This window comes from Serinus canaria, chromosome 1A (genome assembly GCF_022539315.1).
Source record: "Serinus canaria isolate serCan28SL12 chromosome 1A, serCan2020, whole genome shotgun sequence".
NCBI lineage: Eukaryota > Metazoa > Chordata > Aves > Passeriformes > Fringillidae > Serinus > Serinus canaria.
Window position 1 is genome coordinate 67,745,681 of NC_066314.1, and position 14,609 is coordinate 67,760,289.

The 14,609-nt window shown below is 41.6% G+C and overlaps 1 protein-coding gene across 1 annotated transcript; it reads left to right on the plus strand.

Annotated features, from left to right (window-relative positions):
* Positions 1 to 211: 211 nt before the first annotated feature.
* Positions 212 to 11,639, plus strand: LOC103820473 (aldo-keto reductase family 1 member B1-like). The gene is made up of 9 exons (XM_050970074.1): positions 212 to 277; positions 3,392 to 3,559; positions 4,832 to 4,948; positions 5,608 to 5,685; positions 7,040 to 7,162; positions 7,379 to 7,485; positions 8,258 to 8,339; positions 8,809 to 8,892; positions 9,295 to 11,639. Exons 1-9 carry the CDS (start codon positions 212 to 214, stop codon positions 9,379 to 9,381), a joined length of 912 nt encoding a protein of 303 aa, XP_050826031.1. The 3' UTR covers positions 9,382 to 11,639.
* Positions 11,640 to 14,609: the final 2,970 nt, after the last annotated feature.

Consider the following 14,609-nt stretch of genomic DNA (forward strand, 5'->3'; position numbering starts at 1 on the left):
AAATTGCCATGATGATCTCACTCAGTGCATTCTTGAGGAGTCTGCAATCAGTTTTTATGTTCTTCAAAGGGTGAGCTAAACCAAAATCCCTGCCTCCTCTTATGATAGCCCATATTTTCCTTGTCTGCAGCCAGTCACAGGCAGGAGGGAGGGGCAAAGCTGATTTAAAAGGTTTTGCAAGATCCCACAGCCTCTCCTTGCCTGACTGCACATGGCCACTCACCTGGAGCTGCCCGCTGGTGGGAGGATGCCCATCCTGGGACTGGGCACCTGGCAGGTACCTGGGGACCTCTGATTGCTGGGAATCACAGTAGATTTTATCAGCCATCTCCTCTTTGGGTCAGGAGAATGCAGCAAATCCTCTGTGCAATATTTCCTTTTGAAATGTCTCAGGTAATGCAGGTATTTATTCCCAGCCTTCAGGAAATCTCAGGAGTGAGTGGAGGTAGTCAAGTAGGTACAAGATATTTTAGCTATGGAAAAAAAATTGCATGCTACAAAAGTAAAAATTTCTGCCCAGCTAATTTTTCTTTGTATTTTTTGTTTTGTTTTCCTTTGGTTTTTTTAATTTTTTTTTTCTTTTGGCACTGGGTATTAATATCTCAGCATGACACGTAGGTGTCATCTTGATGAGTGTGTGTAGATATGGGAATTAAGGGGCAATAAGTAAATTTGGAAATGGGAACTCACAATAATCCCTTAGAGACCTGAGGATAACTTGTTTTTATTGGCAGCAGATGAGTGTGCAGAACTTTGCAGGAATATAGTTTGGGTGGTTCTTTACCTGCAAATGTTACCTAATGGACTTTTGGTAAGAGAGAGTAGGTTAAAGAATATACTGAATTATAAATGTAAAAAGAGTCTGGAAATGAGCTGAAAATTTGAAGAAACTGATATTAAGAAAGATAAAAGGATTTTAAAAAGTGAACTTTCCCCTGGATGTGAGACTGGAAACAAAATATTCAAATCACAACTTCCCAGCTCCATGAAACACTTTTCCAGTCACCATAAAAATATCTTTAATTCTTGCCATATTTTTGGGCCAGTTGATCTAACCAGCATTTAACTTTGTGTGCATAAATGGGGGTGAGTTTGTTTAACCCTTTCAGTCTTTATTTTTCTAATGACAAAGGACACTAAGAAGCCTAAAGTAATTAAAGTAGGTTTTAAAAACCAAAGTGTGCCTTGGGGGGCTCTCAATGCTGTGATGGGGCAGCTCTCTGAAGGAAACTGTTAAGTTGCTAGTAGAAACTGGTTAGGAAAATTTTGGGCACAAAATCCCTGCCACCACAAAACAATGTCTTCTGTTATGCAATGGAAACAAGGCCCAAGCCCATGGTGATAATTTCATTAAAGCTCTTTGATTTCAAGGTTCTCACAGCTCTGACTCGAAGCTGAGCTCAGTGAGCACCTGGGGAATGAAACAAAGGATTATTTTCTCTGGAAAACATCTCACATGACAGAGTTTTATGTAATCTCAAGGGCAGGTTGTTGCCTTTGCTCTCCAGCCCTCAGCAGCTTTCCCAAGCTGCAGCAGCACCCAGAAATGTGGGGGGCCAAAATGCCTCAACTTGGCCCCATTGCCTGTGCCTGATTCCTCCTGCTGCACATCCAGGGAGGGATGGGTGGGGAAAGGGACTGCACAAAAAGAAATCCTGTAAAACTTTCAGGTGGGTCTTTAGTTGTGTGCAGAAAAAAATTGCTGCATTTTCTGTGTTTTTGTTGTTAATTTAGGTGAACCAACTAAACACCCTTCGACTGGAAAAACTTGGAGTAGTGATGTAATTAAAAAAAAAAAAAAACAAAGGAAAAAAGTAGGAGGTTGTTGCTGTCATGTTTTTTGAAAAATCCCTTCACTAAGATTTCTCCTTGTGGGAAGTTGAGAAGCTTCAGCTTCTCCAAGTTTTACTCCTCTAAAATGTAATTTGAAAAACTGTTTACCCAGCAGGTGAATTGTTTTTAATTAATGGCCAATCACAGCCAGCTGTGTCACTCTGAGTCTGTCATGAGTTTTTATTATCATTCTTGTCTAACCTTCTAATGCCTCCTTTCTCTTTCTTTAGTGCAGTTTTAGTATATAATTTTCTTTAATATAATATAATATAATAAATCAGCCTTTTAAAAAATATGAAGTCAGATTCATCTCTCACCTCGTCCTAGAGACACCCACAACACCACAGCAATTAATAAAATTAATAACCACAGGAGGGGGTCCTGGTTTTGAATCACGTTTCTGTTGGGAGTGCCATTTTCTGGATTCAGTTATCAAACAGCTCTTTGGTGCCTCCAAGCCAAGAATCTCAAGTGTTTTATTTTGCTGTCAAGCACCGAGTGTGTGTTTTTCCCAGGAGGTGGCACTGTCTGTAGTGCTTTGAGTCCCCTCACCTCCCTGTCCTGTGTCAACAAGAGCTGGGGTGTTTTTGTGCAGGGCCACCATTCCAGAGGTGATTGGTTTCCTCGTGGCACCAGTCTGTCACACCGAAGTTGCTTTTAATTTCTTGGGAAATTAGAACTTATTTCAAGATAGCCTCGTGTCCCAGGGTGAACTTCCAATACTTAGAAAAGGGTGGATGAGCTCAGGCACCTCACCAGTAACTCCCTTTGCCATTTATCTCACAAAACTAATAAAAGCCAGATCTAGGCTGGTGTTGGAACCCTAAATGCTGAGAATTTTAAACTTTCTGTGCTGAAAGGCACAGACTTGCAAGAGAATGCTACATTTGACCTGAGGCTGTGAAGAAGGCTTCCAAAATTGATTAATAGCATTGGGATTATGGGTGTGTAGCTGGTTAGAAGTGTGTAATGTCACAGGGTGGAGATTTAGAGTCTGCAGTTTTAGAATATAGTAATAAATATAAAGCAGGATGGAAGTTTTAGGGCAGGAGCAGGTTGTTCTTCTTTACCTTCTTCTTCGTAAGTTTGGGTGATATTTTGTAATTGAACAGAAAAGTCCGCAGTGAGGACTTCAAGGAATCAGTTATTAGGTTAAAAATGAAAATAATTTAGGTATAATTTCTTTATTTAGATAGTTTAGTCTTAAAAGACCTTGTAACAAGAGATAGCAAGCCATTAGCAAGCCATTTTGTGCCTTGCTTAGGAGAGACTACAGAACTCACTACAGTGAGACTATAACATAAATAAAAATAATAAACACCTAAATCTAAACAGATAATAATAATAAACACCTATATCTAAACAGAAACTATATGCTCAAATACCTTCAATCCTAACCCCAACAAAAAAAACCCCAAAAAACCAACAAACAAACAAACAAAAAACCTACAGCTGGTTTATATCTTGTTATTCCGGGGGCTTAAAATTGCCAGATTTTCAGAACAGCAAAACTCTTAATTGTTATTTAGCAAATCACTGGCTTCTCTTGTGGTTTCAGTCTCTGCAGGGGGCAGCCAGGGAGGCAGTGAAGTTTGCCATCGACGTTGGGTACCGACACCTGGACTGTGCCCACCTGTACCAGAACGAGAGCGAGGTCGGGGCCGCGCTGCGGCAGAAAATGGAGCAGGGCGTGGTGAGGAGAGAAGAGCTCTTTGTGGTCAGCAAGGTGTGTCCTTGGGAATGGCTCTCACATGGGGCCAAGCTCAAAGTCCCAGCATGGGAAGTGCCATGGGATGTGTTGGAACCCAGGAAATTCCTCTGGCTGCCCTAGGTGATTCGAGACCCTGGCAGGGGGGTTAGAGACCTTGGCACAGAGTCAAAGACACCTGTGCCTTCATTTTAGCCCATGGAAACAATTCCCAACTTTGTGCCAGGAGTTACAAGCCACAAGGGTTTGAGTAGAATGACAGTGAATTTGTCACAGAGTGAAAAAGTAGAATTTTGGGGTTTTTTAGAATGTGGGTTCAGGAGGGAAGATGGAGGAATCTGGGCACATCCAATCTTTCTCCTTCTTCTTCTTGTCCTCCATCTTCTGCTGTGTTGGTGGCACTTCTGGATTGGTTTAGAGACAAACTGTCTAACATAGGTGATAGGTAGTGGAAAATTATTGTAAATAAAGTACACGTAGTTCTTAGTATAAAAAGCCAACACCACTCCAAGGCAGTCAGTGTGCCACAACCTGACCTGCTGGACAGATCTCAGCAGGTCAGAGAAAGAATGTGATAGATCAGAGAAAATAAACAACCTTGAGAACCAGAGCCAAGGAATCCTGACTTCTTCTTCGATCTCAGGGCTTGGAAAAAAAAGAGACTTTCTAACACCTTGGGGTCATCTTGACACCAGAGACCTCGTCAGGGATGAAGCTGGGAATTACCTCCTCTCTGTCAGGGCAGAGCAATCAGGGGATGGTGAGGGGAAGGAATAGTTCACCCCCTGAGAAACAAAAGGCTGGGTTTGAGAGGGGTTTTTTTGTAGTCCATGTCCATTGTCAGCCATGGAGACAGGAACTGAGGCTGTGCTCTCAGTGGCCTCTGGGAGAGGAAGCAGGGCTATTGTTTTTGTGGTCACTCCTGCTGTGCTGCCGGCCTCAGCCTGTCAACTCCTGTATGTTATGCTTTGTTTTGTTTTTTCCCCCAACAACAATGGTAGGAAAAATAAAGTAACTTCTATCTGCTGGAAGCTGGTGGGTCGATTTTCACCAGGTTCACTTATTTTCTTTGTTTTAATTGTTGCAATAATTGATGGAATTTCAGAGTATCCCATTCTCATTTTAGTTACCAGTACCACAAATAAATTGAGGTGCCTTAAGTGGCACTTCCTCAAGGTGAGAAGATGTGCCACACCCTGAGCTGCCTCTGTGCTCTGTGTTTCCCTGCCAGGGATGCTCTGCCATTGTGAGGGCAGGAGAGCAGCTCCCAGGCTTTGTGTTTCCCCACAGCTGTGGTCCACCTTCCACGAGAGATCCCTGGTGAAGGAGGCGTGCCAGAAAACACTTGCTGCCCTCCAGCTGGATTATTTGGATCTGTACCTGATGCACTGCCCCATGGGATTCAAGGTATTGCAACTTTAAGTCCTGGGATCCATCTGTCAGGGCTCTGCCCCTTTTGCCTTTGGGACCAGACACCTTTTTAACCCTCTCCAACGAGGAGTGTTGGTAAACTTCATTAGAACATAATGATAAACCTCTGCAGGGAGAGCCCAGGAGGAAAGGAGAGCTGCTCAAACTAGTCAGTCTTGTAGTACAAAAACCACCTTGTTTTTCCCTGCACAGCATTTTCAACTCATGGCTCTAATTACCATCCAGATCACATTCCTCTTACAGTGTGGGCTTTGGCTGCCATTTCCTTATCAAGAACCAAACGTGTAAACTACTTAGTTCAAGAGAGATTTTTCTCTTCTCTCTCTACCCCCAGGTAATATAAATCCTGGTTTCCTCACTGTGTCACCTCCCTGGCCTTCTCCCAGCCTGAGGCACACAGAAGTGCCTGCAGGACAGAGTCTCAAGAGACAGATTGAGAAAATTTCTGTTTCTTGAAGATTTCTCTGTTGATACAGGCTAGCTGTTTCAGCCATGTCTCACCCCACCACAAACATAATTCAGAATATCCAGCTCAGTGTCTCCAGCTCCACTTGCTTGCCCAAATTTCTGAATGATTTCTTGAAGTTCTTAAAATTCAGCTGACCTTCAGGTTGCTTTTCCTTTTGTGCTGCTAGGCAGGAGAGGAGCTATTTCCTGCAGATGCAAACGGCATGATCATTCCCAGCGACACAGATTTTCTGGATACGTGGGAGGTACATTCATTTACAGGCCAAAAATATCTTGCTAGTTTGAAATAACAGCCTGAAAACTCTAAGCTTTCCACTGTGGGAATTGTTCTGAGAGAGTTTCTAACAGAAAGTATTTGAGATTGCTGATTTCTCTGCGTCCTTGGGCTCCTTTTTGTGTCACTGTGCCAAAATTTAGGTATTTTTATATCTGCTGCTTACTGAACTGGCTGGGTTGGCATGACAAGAGGAAATCTTTGACTGTGTGTACCCTGCAGTGCCTTGAGCTAACAAATGCTGTCTCTCCCATCCCTACCCCACTCTGGGCAACTTTTTGTGGCTTTAGTTGTAGCCATGCTTACCTCTTGTTGTACCTGAGCTGTCCAGACCCCAGCAAAGCCAACACACCTGTGCCAATGTACCACAGCACCCAAATTTCCGTCTCTGGAAGGTAGTGGGACTGGCCAAAGTCCTTTGCTAAGCTCTGTGTGCAGCACAGGCTGCCTGGGAGGCCAGGCTTGGTGAGTTCAAATTCCTGCTTGGCTGAGACTTTGGGCTTCCATTCCTTTCCATTCCCATGTGCTCAGCACAGCCAGGCCAAAAGCAGGTAAGAAACTCACCAGAGTCAGAAGAATTCACTGGTGCTTTTTGCCTTCTGTCAGATGAAGAATAAGGCACATTTCTGTTGTTCATTTGAAGGAAAAAAGTGGAAATTTCAGGCTGCTGCTTATGACAGCAACTTTAAACTAAAATTATTTCTGCTTTGGAACAAGGGTATCACAACACAAGGGTATCTTCTGTTCTAAAGGCTGCTAGCAGATTATTTTCCCATTTCTTTTCTGCTGGATGTAACAATCTAATTAGGGCTGTCTGGCTGTTTTATTGCTCCTTGGTGTGAAAGAAAATAGGTTATGGAGGGGGAACACAGTGCTGCCTATCCTATAATCCAACTGCTAAATGGTACATCTCTCTTAGGAAATTAATCAGTGTTGATCACCAGTATCCATCCTGTTCCAGATGTCTTCTGACAGTTCCTTGTTAAGCTGCTCTGTCCCAAAGAAGGTGCTTTTTATGATGGGCTGATTATTTGGTTAGCTGAGGAATTACTCTAAAAGAATCTCTTTCATCTGTGTGAAGGTCTGCCTGGGGATAGTATTTCAAAAAAGTCACATTTTACTGAAATAATAACAGTTCAGGAGTAGTGTGAATATTGCTGTTATTTATCTGTATGGTGACACACAATGAGAGATCAGGTACTGTTCTCACAGCACAGGAGGAGTCCAGCCAGGAAGGTTTTTACCACTCAAGTTGTTGTGTGAACATTTTTTCCATATAAAAATGGAAGAACTTGATAGGAAGTGTGGCTCTGTGGTGTTTCTAGGCTATGGAAGAGCTCGTGGATGTGGGAATGGTGAAGGCTATTGGAGTCTCCAACTTCAACCACAAACAGATCAATCAGCTCCTGGGCAAACCAGGCTTAAGACACAAACCTGCAAACAATCAGGTAAATTGTCCTGCAGCTCCTCAGCACTGACATCACACCTGTCTGGGGTGTTGCACTGGATGGAACATCTCTTAAAAGTCCCTTAAAAACCCCACACCTCCAAAAAGAAGCACCTTTTCAAAGCTGATGTGGCACAGTGATGCTAAACCTTGAAGTACCTTCTGCTTTTGAGAGGTGAAAGATAATTTTTTTCCTTTTTTTTTTTATTTATTTGAGATTGAGAGCCACCCTTATCTTCCTCAGGAAGAGCTGATTAAATTTTGCCAATCCAAAGGGATCTCTGTCACTGCATATTGTCCCCTTGGAGCACCCAACTGGCCAGGGTAAGAATGTTTTGTGAGATTTCTTTCTTAGATGTAGCTTGAAATCAATGCAGAAAACCAGTCTTAGGAGGTGGATGAAACCTCAGAGAAAAACTGCTGTAATTAGAAAAAGACTCACTAATTAATTAAAAATCACATCCACAGAACCTCACACTTATTGTGATATTCAGTCCACTAGTTTAATATTTTGAAGAAAAATGATCAATTGGTTGATGAAAGCAGAGAAAAGAATTCTTAACTGAGCTTTGGTGAGTTTATTAAACATGTAGGAGAATTTCTGAAATAAAAAAACTCTACCCACAACAAACCAAACAAAAAACCAAAGCAGATGCTTATGAAAATAGCAACATTGCAGTCCTGCTGAGACAAAGGGATTAAGTTTGTAAATGGGGAAGTTGCAGAAATTTTGCTTTTACTCCCATCCCCATGTCTTTCTCTGACCTGGGACAGGGCTTTTGCCAGAGCAGCTGTGCTTGTGAAGAACAAGATGAAATTCTTGGGATCTGGATCAAAGAAATTCCCAGCCTGATCTCAGGCTGGACATAAATGTGTGACAGTGACCTGTTTTTACTAGAAACCACAAGCCTCTTCTCATGTGCTCACTTGTTATAAAAGGAAAGAATGAAGGCAGCAACTGAAGTAATGAGATGTTGAATTAAAGTGTACAAGATTATGCTTTTTAATAATTTAAACAATGTTATAATACAGGGCTTGAGGGAGAAGACAGTGGGTTCTTCAACTACTGAAGCCTGGGGTTTTTTTATTTTTACAGGTCCAAACCTGACCATATTTCCCTTCTTGATGATCCTCAAATTAAGGAAATTGCACTCAAGCACAACAAAACCCCAGCTCAGGTTAGTACTGGTCAGAGTTGTTTTCCCTGCTGACATGTATTCTCCTCACTTGTGCTAAGACAACTACTTACAGAGGTATTATGGAATAATAATGTGGAGTTCCAGCTGTGTCTTGTACACAGTTTAATGCTTTAGAAAAATAGTCTCTCTACCTTAGTTTTAGTGATGGACAGAAGATTACCAGTGGCTTTGGGCTTTAATTGGCACACTGGCTGCCTCTCCACACAGCATCCTACCAATCCTGAACTCTTGCTCAATGCACTCCCTTGCTGTCATCTCAGCTTCGGAGATGGATAAGGATTTAATGAGTTCATGCAGTAATTAGGAAGGGTTTAGGTAGTGCTTCTCTGTGAGCCCTCTCTGGTTACCAGTAGAGCTGCTCTGTGTGACCATGCAGACACCTTTGGTTTTCAGCTTTCAGAAGACAGGCAGCACTTCTCATCTGTAAATTCCCTGTGTGCTCCTGCAGGTGCTGATCCGGCTCCAAATCCAAAGAAATGTGAGTGTGATTCCCAAATCTGTCACTCCACAGCGTATTGAAGAAAATTTTAAGGTAAGAGGGCACTTTACAGAGTCATTAATGGAGTTAAACTACAAAGGAAAAAACCCCACTCTGCCAATGGTACAAACCATCCCCCTCAAACTTAGAACTGCCAAAACCTTTGCCAGATACCACACAGATTATTACTTCTTTATGAATGCAAAAATTCACTTGGAAAGTAAAGAGCCATGTCCTTATTAGAACACATCAGGTAAGAGCCAAACTCTTCCACCTTGTGGTACCATTTTGCTGCAGGCAGAGCCCACCAGCACTGTAACCTTACACATTTATTACTCACTGCTCTCCCTGCACACCTCCTAGTGCTTCAGCCTGCTTCTGCTCTTCTTTCTGCACAGAAACTTCCTTGTCTCACTACAAACTGAACTAACCCAGCTCTCTGGGACCTTCATGCAGGTGTTTGACTTTGAGCTGACTGGAGAGGAGATGGAGACCCTCCTTGGTTTCAAGAAGCGCTATCGCATCTGTGCATTAAGCCAGTGAGTACCTCCTCCTCCTCCTCCTGCAGGCTTCAGAAGGGTTGGGTTTCCACTGGATAGCTTGGATTACCACTGGGTATTCTCTTAACAGGCACTATTTAATAGCCCCTTAAAAAGAGAAGGAGCCTCAGCCAACATCTGGTCACATCTGCTGGAATTTCACCCTGGGGTTTATCAGAGCCCATCCTGTCCAGGTTGGGAACGCTGGGATTTCTGCAGGCACAAGGTTCCTAAGATGTCCTGTTCTGGATGCATACCAAACTGCTGTCTGAAAATCAAAATCAGCTGGAAATTCCAAAAATAAATAAGCAGCCATTTCCCCCCAGCGTTTTCTTTGGCTCCTTTACATAAGGGACACTCAGAGTAAATAAACTCCATTTTAAGAATGAGAGTTGTAGGGTTTTTTTGAAGGTAAGAGCTGTGCCTATGTACTCCTGCCAGTGTTATCTAGATAACAGAATGGTTACAGACTCACCAAGATCTGCATTTTATTCTGTTTTTCCCAGGTTACCCACTTGTCTAACAGCACTCTGGGGGCTTGGGAATTCCCAGGAGAGAGGTTTAATATCTCAGGGAACTTTGGCAATTTCATCTGAGCATAAGATACATTGTCCTTTGAGAAGGAGGTCACTGATACATGTGAAAGTTACAGAGAATTCACTTTCCCTGCCCTGGATACACTAAGCAGATATGTGCTTTTAATGTTGTTCAGTTTCAGTTCTTTTACCAGGGAAAAAAAAAAAAAAAAAGCTTTTCCTCTAAGCTATATCCTTAAAATGTTTTAATCATGCTCTCTTTTTCTAGATGCAAAAATCACAAGGACTATCCTTTTTTAGAAGACTGACATAGCCATCAGCTTCAGAGCCTCTGGGGGATCCAGACCATTTATTGTTATTCCAAGCAATTTGCAATACTTTGTGTATTAATTAATAGATAAAAGGGGAATATGTATTAAAAAATGGGAGAAGGTAACTCACAGATATTCTCAAGAGTCATCTTTGAACATGGAAACATTTGCTTCCTTAGTATCAACCAGTTGCATCACTCCTTTATCTGCTCTTGTAACACAATTTTCAGTTGCAGCAAAATCTATATTCTCTCTTAGTTTAGTAATGATAATGAAGTTTAATAAAGCCATAGATTTGTATTAGGGAAAAGCATTTTTTCTCATAATTATAAATCCTGACTAATTTTAGAGAAAATTATAATTCTCTAATTAGTTATACTTTTGGACAAAGGGTCAATACATTTACTATGTTTTAATTATCAGTACAAGACAGTCCATTTAACATCAGAAGATCTCAATGACATGACAGGCTGCTTGAGATGCTAAATTCAGTAATTTCAGTGTAACAGACTGAAAGCTCTTTAGAGGACACTGCTGAATTATGAGTCAGGAGCTCTTTTCTTAATGATGTTTCCTATTTATGAACTGCTAAAAGCTAATAAACTACTAAGAGATTTGGATGTTTGGTTTATAGTATCTGCAAGAGTATATAAAAACTGCCTTTATCAGTAGAATGGCTGCAGTTGAGACTGAAAATCTAGAAAATCCAAAATCTGATAAAAGAGACACACAGGAATTATTTTGTTTGGCAACTGTCATATTTAGCAAGCAGAAAAGCTGGGCAGCTTCACAGCAGCCAACAGCAGATTTTCACTCTCCTGTACTGTTCCCTAGGTACTGTTTGCTTGTGTTTTGACTCAAAGGATGTCTCTGGATGCTGTTGTCTCTGGTTAAAAAAATAAAAAAGGCAGTGCTGCTGCAGCCCATGCTGGTGTTTTAATGAGGTGTCTGTTAATTAAGACTTGCTCTTTAACAATTGACTCAAAACTCTTGTGCTTGCTTTAGGCTCCTGCAGATCAGGATAAGAGCAATGTGGCTCTGCATTGCATGCAGAGAGAGGGACAATGTGGAATTAAGGTTCAGGACTAGGATACACACTTTATGGCTATCCTTTTCCAACTGACTTTCTTTGTAGTTAATAAAGGAAACTATGACATTATCTTTGAGCTACTTCAGGCTTTTCCAAGATGTTGGAATAACAGGTACTCTAGAAACAACAGGGCAAACTCCCATCAAACTGGATTTCTCACAGGGACTCTTCTAAAGAAAGAGATCTGAAAAATCTACCAGGAATTACCACTGAACAATTATCTGCAGTGATATGGACAGGAGGGTGCCTGTAATGGGCATTCTCTTTTTTTCTCCTCCTGCACATGCTACATTTACAAGGCCAGTTGCAGGATATCATCCTAGATGCAATTAGAAACTGAACTCTGTGGAAGGTGCTCTGCTGCCTGTGGTCACTTGTCAATCCCCAGGAGTGGCAGAAATACCTACTTGAGGCTGTAGCACACAGCCTGTCTTGAAATATTCTCTACTTCATAGGAATTTTCTAACCACATTCCAATTTAATCACAGCTATCAGACTTGAAGCTATTTACAGGATGTTTATAGACTGTGGTAGGCAGGAAGTCAAACTAGATGATCACAGTAGCCATATAATAGTAAAAAATTCAAAACAAGTTAGAAGCCAGAGATTGTGCATTTGTTTCAGAGACAATAGATCTTTTTCAGCTGCAGAGACTTTAGTAAAGGTAAAAGGAGAAGAATTTGGGTGGTGTCAGTTGCTGGGAAATAAAGCCCCCCTGTTTTGCAGCAGAACCACAGCCCTATTTAAAATGTGCCTTTCTTGAAGAGAGTTGCTGCCTCACAGCAAGCACAGCCCTGAGCCTGCTGAAGGAGCTGCACGGAAAGGTTTACAGTATCCCAAGTTAATTTTCAGTTTCTATCAGCTGTGCAGCAGTGCTCTTGCACCAAAGCCACACATACATCATTCCTAGTCAGCAGTGACATTATCTGAGCCCAGTAAAATGAAAACACCTTAGCTTAGCAGTTTGTCTTTGTACCACAACATGTTGTCCCATGACTTCAGCTTTTTATTGTGGAGTTCATCCATTCTGGTAGAGTCAAGCCTCATGAAAAGTTCCAAATGGGCTGGGTGAAAAAAAGTAAAGTGTTATGTCCATGTTTTGGAGGGAAAACTGGACAACACAGGTAATGAACAACAGGTAGAAATCCAAAACTCTTTGCTGATCATCACTGCTCAAGTTCTCCATCTATGGGAATTCCAAGCTCTCTCATATTGCTCAAAAGAAAACTGATTGAGAAGCCTAAAGACTGTCAGATACAAACCTACTTCATGAACTTTTTGCATGCAGTCCTACACAAGAAGTACTGCTCTTTGCCTTCCTCTGAATCAAAAAAAAAAAAAATACTTACAGAAGACTGATTAGGATAATCAATGGCCTAGGAGTAATTTCTACAGATGGCAATTAAGTAGACTAAGGCTTTTCTTGACCTGTTACCAGTACAAGGAGCTGTGTCAGATGTTCATCAAACCTGCAAAGTGTAACTGGAAATATACCAGTTATTATTTCCTCCACCAGCAGAATCAAATGAATCTATCAGCAAATCAGCCCAAAACAAATAAGAGATGGCAATTCTTCAAACTGTGAGTGTGAAGCATCATTCCCTTGGAACATAACAGAAGGTAACTGAACAACAAAGAGTTAACTGATGGCTGTTAAACACAAAAGAACAAGCTGCTGTCAGAATATTTAAATAACACTCTGCTGCAATGCTCAGTTTACTCATCTTCACCAACTTATTTTGACCACAGCTGGACACAAGGTGCTGCAATATGTGGATACTTAGTCTGATTCAGTTCAGCTGTTCTTAGGAGCAATTTCCAGCTGGCTTGCAATCAGGCTTGTTTCAGTTTAGAAAAGCTTGATTTTGCAATCAGCTTTTCTTTTCCCTTAAGAATTTGGGGGGAAATGGAGTTTTGCAGCTGTTTGCACTAGTGGTTCTGTATTATGCACTTTAACAAGTTAAAATGCAAGAGCAATGTGGCCTATTTAAGGGTTTTAAGAGCTGCCTCACAGCTAAAATAAACAAGGTCCTGCCAGAATAAGACAGGGCTCTGTACTTTTAAAGAAACCAAGGGCAAGGCAGAGGGAGGGATGACAAACAAACAGTTACTGACAGTTTGTAGGTGACACACTAGGGGAGTATTAAGCGCCTGAAGTGAAAATAATTTGTCCCAAGGTAACTGTTCTGTGCCCCAGTTAAGCAAAAGACTCCAGATTTCTAGCTGTATCTTCAGCACAGTGAATACACATAAAAATCCAAAGACAGGATTTTCTCTTCCCATTTTATACTGGAGTCTCCTGTGCCCCACTTTTCACAAATGAAAACTGAAACAAGTGCATTCCATTTGTGCAAGTCTTGTGAGCTGAGCAAGAGGAGAGGTCCTGTCTCCTTTTTCCCTGAGGGAAGCAAACACCAAGTTAGAGAGCATCATATGAGAAGTGATTCCAGCCAGGCAGGCCTGTGTATTTGTGTTTCCATACCAGAAGTAAAGCTATTTTCTCTCAAAGGGACATCAACTACAATCTGAAACAAACATGCTGTGCCTGTCAGACTATCTGTGCTGTCCTACCTTCAACCATCAAGATGCCAATTGCAAATAATTCTTATGTTCTCCTCTATTACACAAAAAAATCTGCAGAAAATAGTATCTTGATTTCTCTAATGAGATAATTGCTAATTTTCTCTACCTGTTTTCCCTGATAAATCAGTTCACCATCATTCCTTGCTACTAAGTAAATGGATTTGTCCTGTGAGAGCCAATTTCTCCTAAACATGAAATAAAGGCCTGATAATCTGGTATCATTTGGAGCAGTGAGTGCAGCTGGAAGTGATTTTGTGCAAGTACTGCTTTTACCAGTTCCAAGGACATGTGTTTTTTCTGTTAATCTTTCCTGTAGGCTGGAAATCCTCTTCCCAGGGTGTGCTACAGTATCACACCAGCTCAGCTGCTGCAGCAGAGTCCCCAGAATGTCTAGGAAGAGGCCAACAAGGTGGAGCTGAACTACAAGTTCTTAAATTAAGAACACAAAACAAAACACAACCAACTTTTCATTGGAAGAGCTACAAGACTCTATTTGTCCTTAAAAATGTCTTTGATCAGAAACCCAGAGATCTGTCAAATCACAATACAAAAACAAATGCTGTGAACAGTTTCAGCAGGAAGAGCTCAGCTGGCAGCAATGCTGAGCTCCGGATATTGAACTCTTTGATCTTTCCACTTTACCTTTTAGGAGATGAAAGGAAATCTCTGCCCTTGCAGGCAGAGAGTATGGCACAAGCATGGGGGTACAACA

What these genes read in the sequence shown, in the direction of transcription:
- LOC103820473 (XM_050970074.1), top strand. Translation starts at nt 212, where the DNA reads ATGGCCACTCACCTGGAGCTGCCCGCTGGTGGGAGGATGCCCATCCTG. An exon ending in ACTGCCCCATGGGATTCAAG is followed by an intron (nt 4,949 to 5,607) that starts GTATTGCAACTT and finishes TTGTGCTGCTAG; the next exon opens with GCAGGAGAGGAGCTATTTCC. An exon ending in ATTTTCTGGATACGTGGGAG is followed by an intron (nt 5,686 to 7,039) that starts GTACATTCATTT and finishes TGGTGTTTCTAG; the next exon opens with GCTATGGAAGAGCTCGTGGA.